The following is a 13,128-nucleotide window of genomic DNA, read 5'->3' on the forward strand; positions in this document are numbered from 1 at the left end:
AAAGTATTTTTGCTTTCATTTGGGAAGAATGGCAATACGCCCGGATAGTAATGTTCCAGGGTTACACAGAGTCTCCTTTTCACAAACCTTTAAATTGGATGATATAAAGTTTCCTGTAGGTTCTACTTTGTTACAATACACAAATGATTGCTTCTCTGCTGTCTTTCTCAAACCTCTTCACAGGAAGACAACATCTACCTGTTGTAACTTTTGGTCTTTTCTACCTCTGAGACCAATAATACATTATATGTTAATTAGCTGAATTTAAATAAAATTAAATGATAAATAATAAATTAAAAAAACAAAAACTTTTGATCTTAAAGGGACATAAAATCTCCAAAGAAGGGATGCCTGGGTGGCTCAGGATGTGATCCCAGGTCTGGGGATTGAGTCCCGCATCAGGCTCCCTGTGAGGAGCCTGCTTTTCCCTCTATATCTCTCCCTCTCTTTCTGTGTGTCTCTAATGAATAAATAAATAAAATCTTTAAAAAAAAAATCTCCAAGGAAAAACTACAGTTGGCTCAAACCCAGGTTATTGATACTTAGGGCACTTGATCTTGAAATAAGGACTACATTTAGATCCAGAATTCATGGCATTCTGAACTTCCCAAAATCCAACCCAAAGCAACAATTACAAGGTTTTTTTGGCCAGGTAGCTGCTGTTGAAATTGATTCCAAACTTCTCTTATGATTCAATCTCTATATGCTTTACTTGAAAATAACAAACTTGACCCTACTATTTGGAAAGATAAGCTTTTGGGACTTTAGAGAAAAACCTAATAAAGTCCCCTGCCTTCAGATGTCCTAATTATCAACTTCCCTTTGTATATGAAAAGGAAGGGAATAATACCCTTAGAGTACTCACCCCAAAACAGGGAGACCCTCATCAACTCATAGTGTATTAGAGCTAACAACTGGACCCTGTAGCACAGGGATATCCACCTCACCTCAGAGTCATTCCAGCCACTGCCTTTGTGGATAAGGCAACTGAAGGAATAGTCAGGGGATCCCATCTTTGTGCCCTATGCATAAGAAGCCTTCCTTAATTCTCATTACACTCAACACTCTTTAGTCATTTTGTCTCCTATGAAACCCTCCTGTAACTGGTCCTCATACAATTCTTTTTCACTATAGTAACTTTAATCTGGCTATTCTCCACAAACATTTATACCAAATGCCAAATATAGCCAGTATGCCTTTAGGGTAGCTGAATACTTTGAAAATGTTATGGAAACAATGAGGTTTCCTTACCCCTGACGGGGATAAATTAAAAATGGCTCCTATGTCCAGACCTTATTAGATGCCATATTTTTGTTGGCCGCTCTGGCTATTAAGGTCCTGGGCATTCTAAACTTGACTCCCTGGACGCCAAAGGAAACCACCTTGCTGATATTTCTGCCAAAAATGCTGCTCTCAAGGAAATCAATAGCCAAACCTCTGTGATGGTCCAAAGGAATAGTATCTCAAATGATAATCTTGAAAAACTGACCAGAGACATCCAACAATAGGCCCCAGAATAGGAAAAAAAAAATTGGAAACCTAATAATTGTTCATTTGATAAAAAGAAAAAAAACTTGCTGGGACCAAATAACAATCTGACCCTACCAGAAATTTTAAAAATTCCACTATTTACCACTGTACATGCATTAAATCATTGGTCTACTAACAAAATGATAGTGTTTATGAACAAATATTGGTGGGGAAATATTAGTGAGGTACCTATACCTCACTTGCCCCACCTGTCTAAAACACAATGCAGGGAAATCTGTCTGCATGGCTCTCCAACACTTTACATTACCTCAAAGACTATTCAATTTTCACAAATGGATTTCATACAGCTTCCCCATCTAATGAATATAAATATGCTTTGGTCATGGTTTGTATGTTTCCTCACTGGACTAAAGTCTTCTTTTGTAGACTGGCTTCCCCCTCTTCTGTGACCAAAATTCTGTTAGAAAAAACTTAACCCTACTTGGTGAACCCCTCTTGAACTTCAGTGATTGGGGAGCCCATTTTATCAGTTAGATGCTTTAACAAGTCTGCTGTTTGGCTAGTTTTACAACACTTTTACTGTGCATCCAATCATCAATCCCCAGGGTCAGTTCAACACACTAGTAAGACTCAATTGACAAAATTTGTAGAGACCCTCTAAATTGGCCTAAAGACTCAATTGGCCTAATGCACTGCCTTTATTACTTCTAAATCTCAGACCTGCTCCCTTGGGAACTCATAGACCTTTCACTGTTTGAGACACTCACAGAAAATCCAGTGCACTTGGTTCCTGATTCCTTTGATCCACAGTTGGTAAAAGGAGATATATTTCAATATTGTAAAAGCCTAATTGTTTCTATTAAAAGCAACCATGCTTTGGTAGAGTGATCTTTTCACAGTGCACTCCCAGGAGACAACGACCTTAGGCACCACACCTTGCAACTTGGGGATCGAAAGACTCCAAGAGTCCAGAAAGACTCTCTTCAACTTTGCTGGAAAGCTCCCTACCCTGGACTGTTAGCCAACCCTTTTGCACCACACCTAAGGGAATGAACTCTTGGATTCATATGACACATCTAAAGAAAGCATCAAACTCTGACTGGACCCGAGCACTATATGATCAGAAAGATTTACTGGAATTGAAACAGATAACATCAAAAAAAAAAAAAAAAAAAAAGAAAGAAAGAAAGAAACAGATAACATCTGATGACAGAGTTTTCACAAGATGTCTGGACCAGGCCTGTTGAAAGGTTCAGGATTCATGAAGTCTTTCTTTTCCATCTGGACTATTAACTGACTCTGGATTCTTGTCCAAAATTCATGGTTTCTGAATTTTCAACTTTACCATATTATTAACAACACACTTGGTTCCAACAAGTTCTTTTGAGATAATATTTTTTAAAAAGTCTTTGAAGTTTTGCTTTCACAAAAAGTTAACCAGCTATTGCTTCATGTTTATACTGACACTGTTTCTTCTCAAATGCACTGGGTTAATAATCCTTTCCGTGTGCTCTTGCAGTCATCGCTGTTCTGCTTTCGTGACCGATTTAAGGAGGGACTTCCAGGAGGCATACATGACTCTGGGTTTGCCTCTCTAAGGGGAACTTTTCTCTCCTAAGTTGGAGTAAGTGCCAATATTTTTAATTGGCTACTTTCAGATCTAGGATCCTGGTTTAGAACCATCCAACAATTTGGAATTGTCCCCTTACTTTTGAATCTGTACCTGTTGACTGTCAAATCTTTGTAAAAAAAACAAAAACAAAAAAACGAGGTACCCGATAAGATGATCTTCAATGCTTACAATCTTGATAAATACGGACTACAGAGGGGAACTGCCTGAAAGTTCTCCCAATACCCCTCCTTGTTACTCAAATTTTACCTCAAAAGGTTTCCAGTTTGTACAATTTGGCTCCAGAGTGGAACAGGATATGCAGGAAAGATCCGTCCTGGCACTGAGTGGCAAAAAGGTCACTGACCAGAAAAATCTGACTCTTCATCAGCGATGTGTTTAGACAAAAGTCTCGACCAAACGGAGGAAATGCGAAAATTAATAAAGGGGAAACTTCACTAGAGTGGAGTAGGGAGGAGAGAGAGGGAGGCTCAACGGGGAATTTATGCCACCGAACGTCAATTCTAGGAAGAACTGTCAATCACAGACCCCGACAGAAGAATTTCAACAGGAAAGAGTCATTAATCACAGCTCCCAAGAGGGAAAGATAAACACTGCGTCTCCTACAAAATAGAGGACACCCCTGCAACTCAGCCAAGGAGAAATCGTCACCACCTTTGACCTCAACTGACTGTTCTCCCACCGACTCTGGGTCAACCTACCCCTTCCCAACGTCTTCCTCCTTCTCCATAAAATAGCTCCTCTACTTTGTTGGACTTACCTGTGGTTTTGCCCTACCTTGCACGCAGTGGATTGCACGGCTTGGTCAGCCCCCAGTAAGCCCATCTTTGCTAGGAAAATAACGGACTGTTATTTTAAAGGACAACTTAGTTATCTATTCTCCTTGCTCACAAAGCGACCCAAGAAACAGCAATGGGGTGGGGGACGGTAGATACCTACGGCATTTCGACATTCAGGAAAGCACCACCGCCGGAGAGAAGGAACCGAGCAGCCTCTTCCTAAAGCAGAGAACCTTCGCGGGGGTTAAAAACTGGCGCCTGAAAAGCGCGGGCCCGGCGGGCGCCAGTGCCGGTGTCACACGCAAAGTGGCCCGCTGGAAACACCGTCCCGGCTTCGAGGGATCCGACTGTAAGGGGCGGGAGGGAGGAGAGAAGAATCTAGTTAAGGACCTAGGACCTCATCCCGTCCCTGCCAGTGCTACACAGCGCCCTCCTCCACTCCGGCCATTCCGGACCCCGACAGACTAGCGGCACAGCCCTTGGCCCTCTCCGGATTTACGTCCCTCGATTTCTACCCGGACTGTTTGGGGAGGTGCTCCGACTCTTATTTCCGGTGGCGGAGAGGCGCAGTTGCCATGGTGATTCAAGGAACGGCCGAGGTTGGTCCGGCTGTTGGTGCGGGGACCGCGGAATCCGTGGAGGGAACTGGCTGCGCTTCCTCGCGTGTGAGCTGGAATGAGGTAGCGGACGCTGTCTCTGTCTCGGCGCCGCACCCCGCCCGCCTCGGCTTGTTTTGTTTTTTTTTTTCCTCTCTCAGCTGCTACTTTTACTTCTCTGTCATACTAACGCCGCGGTCGCGGTTGTGGTGCTAAGAGAGCTCCCGAAGCACAGAGAGGTTGCCCGAGGCGAGCCGCGAGCCTGTTTCACCGTGCGGGGCCGGCTCCTGGGCGCCGCTGCTTTCACTTGGCCCTTCAGAAGCCGTGGGCGCTGGCGAACAGTTTATTTTTCTTGCTATTGTGCGGCGGGTTATTTATGGAGCCGTTTGCTGCCATGTGCTCTCGGGGCTCCCGGCGGGGTGGGGGAGGGGGGGCGGGGAGGCCCCTGTTGCGGCCTGGGGCTGGGGTTTTAAATGAAGGAGGTTCCCAAACCTGAGGGGTGCAGTTATATATTTATTGAAGCTTCCGTTTAGTCTCTCGTCACACACACACACAAAAGGGGAAAGCATAGAATTTCTGGAACATTTTTCTACTGTGGGATTTCCATGGGAGGGAATCCCCTTTTTTTTGCAAAGAGTTATTTCGAGGACGGTCCTAAAAAAAAAAAAAAAAAAAAAAAGAACTTAAAAATTGTTTGCAAATTTGTTGCAAAATGAACACGTATTCTTCCTTTCTTTTCGGAACAGTTCCCCTCCCCCCGGCCCCCCGCCTCTTTGGTGAGGAGCTGCGCGCACGCATATGTGTTTAAAACTGATGCTTAATTACAGTGATATCAATTTGCAGGAAGCAGACTGTGACACCTCATCCCTATGGGGTCCTTCTAAATCTGGTGTAATATGAAAGTGTCAGGCAGGCAGTCTGTGTATTATAAATAGGGTACTTCATCCATGATAAGCGATTATTATCTTTCTTTCCCAAGTGTAAAAGACCTATATAATTCAAGAAGGTGCAAGTGATTTAGGCCTCCTGAGTAAGAATCCAATGAGTCCTGAAGGGGACCCTACCTGTGTCGTCTTATTGTTGAACTTGAAATATTCAATTTATTAGGTTGAAATGTATTTTTAGAAGTCAAAGCTGGGTAAAATAATGCTGGAAGCTGTTAGACCACCAGCACAATTTAGTGCCTCATAGCTAACTGTTGTACAAGAAGCCTTCATTCACGTTAATAAAGAAGAAACTGTTATCAAAATTTACTGCCTCTTGATACTTAACCGCTAGCTGGGTGACATCTCTGTCCCTCAATTTCCTTACCTGTAAAAGGGACAAAAGATACCTGGCCGCAGTGATAAGGATACATTAAGATATAGGATAGTTCTTTAAGCCTTATGAGATGAGGTGCTATGTAACCCCACACATTATTAGTAACAAATGCAGTAAAATCTCAGGATAATGCTATAAATGGGATCCAAAAAAAGTCATTCAAAATGTGCGTCTGCATTATTGAGATGTTGGTGAAATGACCTGGTTGATACTGCTGAGGTGATGGCCAACTCCCAGTCACATTACATCCAAATTCTCATTATTGCTGCTGTTCCACTCTTTCAAAGTTTATTTAGCACTTCTTATGTGCAAGGCACTGTTCTGTATGCTTTACACATATTTAATCCTCATGACAACCCTATGAAGACTTAACTTACTGTCCTCTCTCTTTAGAAGATTTTATTTATTTATCTGAGAGTACAAGAACAAGAGCAAGCACAAGTTGGGAGGAGGGCAGGAGAGGGCGAAGCAGGCTCTCCACTGAGCTCGGTCCCAAGACCCCAGCATCATGACCTGAGCTGAAGGCAGATGCCTAACTGACTGAGCTGCCCAGGTGCCCCAACTTACTATCCTCTTATTTTGAGAGTATTGCTGTGTGCTTTGCCTTTGCTCTATGATACTTCTTTTGCATTTATATTACAGCTTTGCTTTGGCTTTATTCTTGTTCTCCTATATATATTTTTTCTATATGTATTTCCACTCAGTTGATTTCTATGTTTCTATATACTAGATATTTGATATATACATGTATATTTATATATATATAATATAAAAACTGGCAAAGTCTTATTCTAATTTAGCATATAATAATACAACTGTATGCATATTATGTCTTTTTTCCACACATGAAAACTTTTTTGATTCCCCTTCCCCCCATTTGAATGGCAAGATAACATTGACATTTTAGGGGATTAACACTGACTAAAATTTTTAAATCCTTTTCTAATAGAATGGCCATCAGTCCAGGAAGAGATGCATCTTTCTCCAGTCAGAAGTCAGCGCTTTCAGAAAGTCCTCGAACAAAGAGATTTCCACTAACTGAAGAAGAGATATTTTATATGAATTGTAGAGCTGCCTACTTAACTGTTTTTAAAAGCAGCTTAGAAAACATTATTTCTAAAGAACAACTTTACTTGGGTAAATTTTTCCTTAAAATATATGTATTTTGCCTTGTTTGTTGAAAGTTAATAGATCAGAAAGACAGGAGTAAGAATTACATTGTTACATCATCCTAATTTCTTAGGGAAGCTTGAGCAGTGGAACTACATTATGCTTTTGTGCATTTTATATATTCATATATTCTGGTAGCTTCAAAATAAAACATTCAATGTTTATACAGACTAGATTAGTATTTTTAGAGCTTCTATCAATTACTTGCTTAAAAATATTTTTTAAAAAATTCTTATTTGGAAAAAAAATTCTTTTTTTTTTTTTTTAATTTTTTTTTTTTATTTATTTATGATAGTCACAGAGAGAGAGAAAGAGAGGCAGAGACATAGGCAGAGGGAGAAGCAGGCTCCATGCACTGGGAGCCCGATGTGGGATTCGATCCCGGGTCTCCAGGATCACGCCCTGGGCCAAAGGCAGGCGCCAAACCGCTGCGCCACCCAGGGATCCCAGAAAAAAAATTCTTATTTGGTAACTTGAGATTTATAATAGAATTTTTTTTAAGGTTTTATTTATTTATTCATGAGAGACACAGAGAGAGGGAGAGGCAGAGACACAGGCAGAGGGAGAAGCAGGCTCCATGCAGGGAGCCCGATGTGGGACTTGATCCCAGGACTCCAGGATCACACCCCCGGCCAAAGGCAGGCACTAAACCACTGAGCCACACAGGGATTCCCTATAATAGAGTTTAAAACACTTGGCATCTGAATCACTGGCCTGAATTTGACCTATGCTGGGGAAAATGTAAAGAATATATAAAAATGGGTTGAATGATTATAAAAGATAAATATTAGGAAATAAGTAAAATTTTAAAAGAGTTGGCTTTTTGTTTGTTTTTAGTGGGTGGAGAAGTTGGGTCTTTTTTTGCTTCTCTTTATGGTCATATCTAAAATTTCTCTGGTTGCAAGCATCCCTCAACCCAACGAATTTTGTCCTTGCCAGATATATCAAGTGACTTGGAGGTCTTTACTCTCAAGAGAATGTAAACAATACCAGATAATACTGAATACTCATGTCAGTTTCATCAAGGCTAATAACTTTATGAATTGAGAAACAGTTGTTTTGCCAACTGTTACAAGCGATTTCCTTAAAGAAAAATTCTGATATATTTTTGCAATAATGTCTTGGGTTAGTATGCAATAAGATCTCATTTGAGGAAGTCCATATTGGGGAATATGAAAATTGCAAAGATTAAAATTTATATTTTATTATAAACTATAATTTTAGATTTTTAAAAATTTTTTTGAAAGTAGTCTGAGATCATGAATCTCCTGTTTAAAAGTTTAGCCTGACTTTCATTATTATGGCATTTAGTTTGCGAATCAATGAGTATACGAATTACTAAGGTGCTCTCAGTCTTAGAGAATTATCTGGATTATTCAGTGTTTATCTCTTTAGTGTGTAATAATTGAGTTCAGATAATCTAGAGTTTTATAAAGTAGAGTGAAGCAGTGATATCTTTCTTATTACTATGTCTTTCATCTGTATCTTTCTGCCACTTATGCATATAACATATGCTTTGACTTTCCATTTCAAGGTTGGATAGAACAGTACCATTACTAGAGGTTTATAGTTTCTTTTTTTTTTTTTTTCTTTAACTTACAGATAATACAGGTACTATAGACTCATGTCAAAGCTTAAAGTAAACCCTAGCAAAAGATTGGTATTTTGGTGTAAGCCTTTAAACATTTATAGTTACAGGTTTTTACTATTATTAGACATAATAATGGGCACCAAGTAATTCTAAAAGTAGAAATTTAGTTAGATTAGTAATTACTAAGTTATACCTTAGTATAGTTTCTTAGTATAGTTTCTTAGATATGACACTGTCTACTTACTGAGTACATGTTTAGGCATAATCAATTTTATTCTGAGAAAGTTGTTTTGTAATTAATAGTATATTTAAAAACTGTTTTTGTTTTTTTGGGAGGGGGAGCAGGAGAGGGAGAGAAAATCTTAAGCAGGCTCCATGCCCACCACAGAGCCCAGTGTGGGGCTTGATCTCAGAACCTTGAGATTATGACCTGAGCCGAAATCGAGATTTGGATGCTTAACTGAGTGAGCCACCTGGGTGCCCCAAACCCCATTTTTGTTATTGAACATAGCATCAAGTGTATGCTGACTGCCACTTGTGGGAAAGAGTTACACACCCATTTTCCCAAAGCTGTACAGAAAATAACATTTTCTTTTTTTTTTCTTCTAAAGATTTATTTGTTTTAGAGAAAGAGTGCATGAGTAGGGGGAGGGGCAGAGGGAAAGAATCTTCATGCCTACTCGCTTCTGAGTATGGAGCCAACATGGGGCTTGATCCCAAGATCCATGAGATCATGACGTGAGCTGAAACCAAGAGCCAAACACTTAACCTCTCTCTTTCTTTCTTTCTTTCTTTCTTTCTTTCTTTCTTTCTTTCTTTCTTTCTTTCTTTCTTTCTTTCTTTCTTTCTTTCTCCTTCCCTTTTTCTTTCTCTCTTTCTTTCTTTCTTCCTTTTTTTTTGAGTAATCTCCAGCCCTAATGGGCTCGAACTCATGACCCCCAGATCAAGAGTTGCATGCTCCACCCACTGAGCCAGTCAGGCACCCCAGTATTTTCTTTCACATGGACTTTTGACTTCAAATCATGACTTCATTTAGGTCGTACTTGTATTCTTACCTTTTATTATATTTTTATTTTTTTAAAGATTTTATTTATTTATTCATGAGAGACAGAGAGAGGCAGAGACACAAGCAGAGGGAGAAGCATGCTCCATGCAGGGAGCCTGATGTGGGACTCGATCCTGGGTCTCCAGGATCAGGCCCTGGGCTGAAGGTGATGCTAAACCGCTGAGCCACCCGGGCTGCCCTATTCTTATCTTTTAAAGGATGGAGGTTGGCTGGAGATCCTAAAAACACATGTATCTTTTCCCTGATTCTCATAATAGCTGAATTATGGAATTGTCCTTTTTTTTTTAAGATTTTATTTATTTATTCATGACAGACACAGAGAGAGAGAGAGGCAGAGACATAGGCAGAGGAGAAGCAGGCTCCATGCAGGGAGCCTGATGTGGGACTCAATCCCGGAACTCCAGGATCACACCCTGGGCTGAAGGCAGGCGCTAAACCGCTGAGCCACCCAGGGATCCCCCTGGAATTGTCCATTTTTATGCTAGACAAAATATTTACCTTTTGTTCATTCCTAGAGCAGGGTGGTAATCGGGGCTTTTGTCTACATCCAAAGTAAACCTTTGGAAATAAAAAACACTTATATTATCTCCATTGCTAGAAATTTCCACAAAGGCTTTCTAGGTGTAATTTCTGTTAGCTCTATTAGCTCTAGATGATTGTCTTGTTTCCTTTTCTCTAACCAAAGTTTAAATTGTCTAGGTATGCTGTACTGTCATAATCTGGAGGATGGGAACATTTCTCTTAGTCTGTGGACTTCTAATCTGTTACTAACCATAAATCATGACCTTGGGTAGAGATTTTATACTTCAAGTGTGGACTTCTGTTTAGATTATAAAATTTAGGAACCAAAAAGTTTGAGTCTCTGAAAAAAACAAACACCCCTGTATTCTCATACACAACGAATGTTCAATATAATGGACTCACAAATGTATTTATTACCTTGCTCTAGTTTCTGTTTCCTTGAGGATATTTTTAAAAATCGTTTTATATATATATTAGTCCTTATTTGTTATATTGTAGACTATCCAGATTATCATTTTTTTAGTGCTAGTTGATAATGCCCAGATCTTGTAAAATCTCACCTAAGATAGTTAGAAATGCCCAATATAAGGTTTTATGATAGAAGTTGGTAGCATAGTTCAGGACAGTTATACCTTTAAAATTTTATTACTTCCTTCCTCTGTGCTTGGGAAACTTAATCACTGATTCATTTTAGATGGTGTTATATCTTAATATGTAGAGATTTGTTTATGTGCAAACTACCAATTTACTTCTTTTAAACTGTACAGAATACAGTTATTTAAAACCATCATATTTTAGTGTGTATGACATACAAATAGCTTTTCTCACATCGTAATTTGTTGCCATTCATATATAATAAGGGCATGCCTTTTAAAACAAGAATATCTCATGAATAACTTGTTATAAGACTTTTAAAGATTCTGGTTAAAAATCAAGAGTAATTTAACCATTGCATCTCCATAATAGCCTTCTCTCAAACTATATTGACATTCTTGATTTTTAGCAAGGCTATAACTGCTCATAGATAAATTTTGTTCATGTATTTGACTTTTGTGACATGATTAATATTCTTGAAACCTTACTATCTAGCAATAATGAACATTTTAGATATCATGACTTGTTGGCAATAATTTTCTCAGATTAATGATTTCCTCATTTCATTAAGGTATTTGTTAGGCCAGGAAAGGTAGTAATTTATGCTTTTTGTGGTTATTCTTAGGTATTCAAAACAATTAAGTGGATGGTGGTTTTTAATCTTTTTTTTTCTTCCAAGCACTTTTACAAAGTAAATCAGATGTTATAGTTAATGTAGGTTGAGAACCAACTGTCAGAATAAGAAAAAATGTATTTAAATCTGGCATTAATAGATCAAGAATCTGTATCTGGTAACATATGTATTTTTTTCATTTTTGAAAGTCAGGCATGCATTGATATCAGTAGATTATCAACCCCAAATGTGTGTGCATGTACTTCTGTATTATATTGTAATGTATAATGATTTAAAGAAAAAAGACACTTAGATACCAATTCCAATGTTACGATAACAAATAACACTTGTTTTATTGGGCAGCTCTACAGCATGCAGGAAGAAATCCATCCCAAAAAACCATTAATAAATATTGGACTCCTCAAACTGCCAAACTGAATTTTGATGATTTTTGTATAATTTTAAGGAAAGAAAAACCTACTTCAAAAGCAGAACTACTAAAATCATTTAAGCAATTAGATGTAAATGATAATGGCTCTATTTTACACACTGACCTTTATAAACTTCTAACAAAGGTAAGATTTGTGAAACAGTTTTATAATATGCAAATTGCTAGCAAAACTATTTGGAATCTAGCTTTAGCTACCAAGGCCACATTAAAAATAACTATTTCATTGGCAGGTGAAATGAATCACATACATGTTTATAAAGTACTTAAGGATCCTTCTGGATGAAAGGTGCTTTGTAAATAAAACATAAAGTATAAAATGAACCCCTGTTGCAATCCCATTGTGTTCCTTTGCAATTATTTGCTGCCCAGAACTTTTTGTAATTCAAGAATAGGTTCATATATGTAAGTAAAAGAGAAACAAAGTATAAATGGGATTGGGAATCCATTCTGATTCTTGATAAACTGTGAGAAATTATCATTACCCTAAATTCAGTGGTAATATTATTACTGGATATATGATATATATTATTGAAATTTAGTAAACTGAAGTTTATACTTTTACAAAATTTAATAGAATCATGAAATTTTATTTTATATAGGTTTCATTCTTTGACATAATACTCATTCTGAGATTTATAATGAAACTATATATTCAAACTGACTTGTAGAAAAGATTAAAATGAATTTCCACTCTCCCTGTTCCCCCACGTAACAAAGTGATATTCATGTTGCTTTAAAATAAATTTTGTTTTTTCAGAGAGGTGAGAAGATGACTCAAGAAGAAGTAAATGCTATAATAAGTTTGGCAGATGTAAATGCTGATGGCAAATTTGACTATATCAAGGTACGTCAGTTCATGTTAATGTAAATTTGTATACAGTGTAGGAGAAGAATTTTTATTTTTTAAATTTTTTTTCAGACAAAACAGACTTTATTTTTTTCTTTTTTTTATGTTTTGCAATTTTATTTATTTTATTTTTTTTAAATAATAAATTTATTTTTTATTGGTGTTCAATTTGCCAACATACAGAATAACACCCAGTGCTCATCCTGTGAATTTTTAAAGGGGCACATCTTTTTAATATTGGCAGTGACACACTGAATATGTTGTGTAGAAATTGTACCTGAAATTAAATCTGAAGGGTATTGTAATCTGATGACTGTATTTGAAATAATAAAGGTAAAATACATGCATGTGCTCACACACAGCAGACACACACTCAAACATAGAGACTCTTCAGGAATATACCTTTTCTGAGGTGGAAGAATCATAAAAAATTATTTAGAAAAAAACTCAAGTCTACA

The 13,128-nt window shown here is 38.0% G+C and overlaps 2 protein-coding genes across 4 annotated transcripts in view; one reads left to right on the forward strand and one right to left on the reverse strand.

The window, feature by feature from the left end:
* Positions 1-4,286, reverse strand: part of ITGB3BP (integrin subunit beta 3 binding protein) — a 69,354-nt gene extending 65,068 nt beyond the window's left edge. Inside the window, exon 1 of the mRNA XM_055305035.1 lies at positions 4,061-4,286. Within this exon, the coding sequence (XP_055161010.1) occupies positions 4,061-4,065 (5 nt within the window). The 5' untranslated portion in view covers positions 4,066-4,286. The remainder of the gene's footprint in view (positions 1-4,060) is intronic.
* Positions 4,287-4,395: 109 nt separating this feature from the next.
* Positions 4,396-13,128, forward strand: part of EFCAB7 (EF-hand calcium binding domain 7) — a 50,090-nt gene continuing 41,357 nt past the window's right edge. Inside the window, exons 1-5 of one of the 3 annotated variants that reach the window (XM_055307058.1) lie at positions 4,527-4,580; positions 6,210-6,369; positions 6,766-6,953; positions 11,736-11,947; positions 12,581-12,667. In XM_055307058.1, coding sequence (XP_055163033.1) covers positions 6,767-6,953; positions 11,736-11,947; positions 12,581-12,667 — 486 coding nt within the window. In that variant the 5' untranslated portion in view covers positions 4,527-4,580; positions 6,210-6,369; position 6,766. Of the gene's footprint in view, positions 4,581-6,209; positions 6,370-6,765; positions 6,954-11,735; positions 11,948-12,580; positions 12,668-13,128 lie in introns of all 3 variants that reach the window. The other 2 variants (XM_055307057.1, XM_055307059.1) reach the window with 2 other exon arrangements.

This window comes from Nyctereutes procyonoides, unplaced genomic scaffold (assembly GCF_905146905.1).
Source record: "Nyctereutes procyonoides isolate TBG_1078 unplaced genomic scaffold, NYPRO_anot_genome, whole genome shotgun sequence".
Taxonomy (NCBI): Eukaryota; Metazoa; Chordata; class Mammalia; order Carnivora; family Canidae; genus Nyctereutes; species Nyctereutes procyonoides.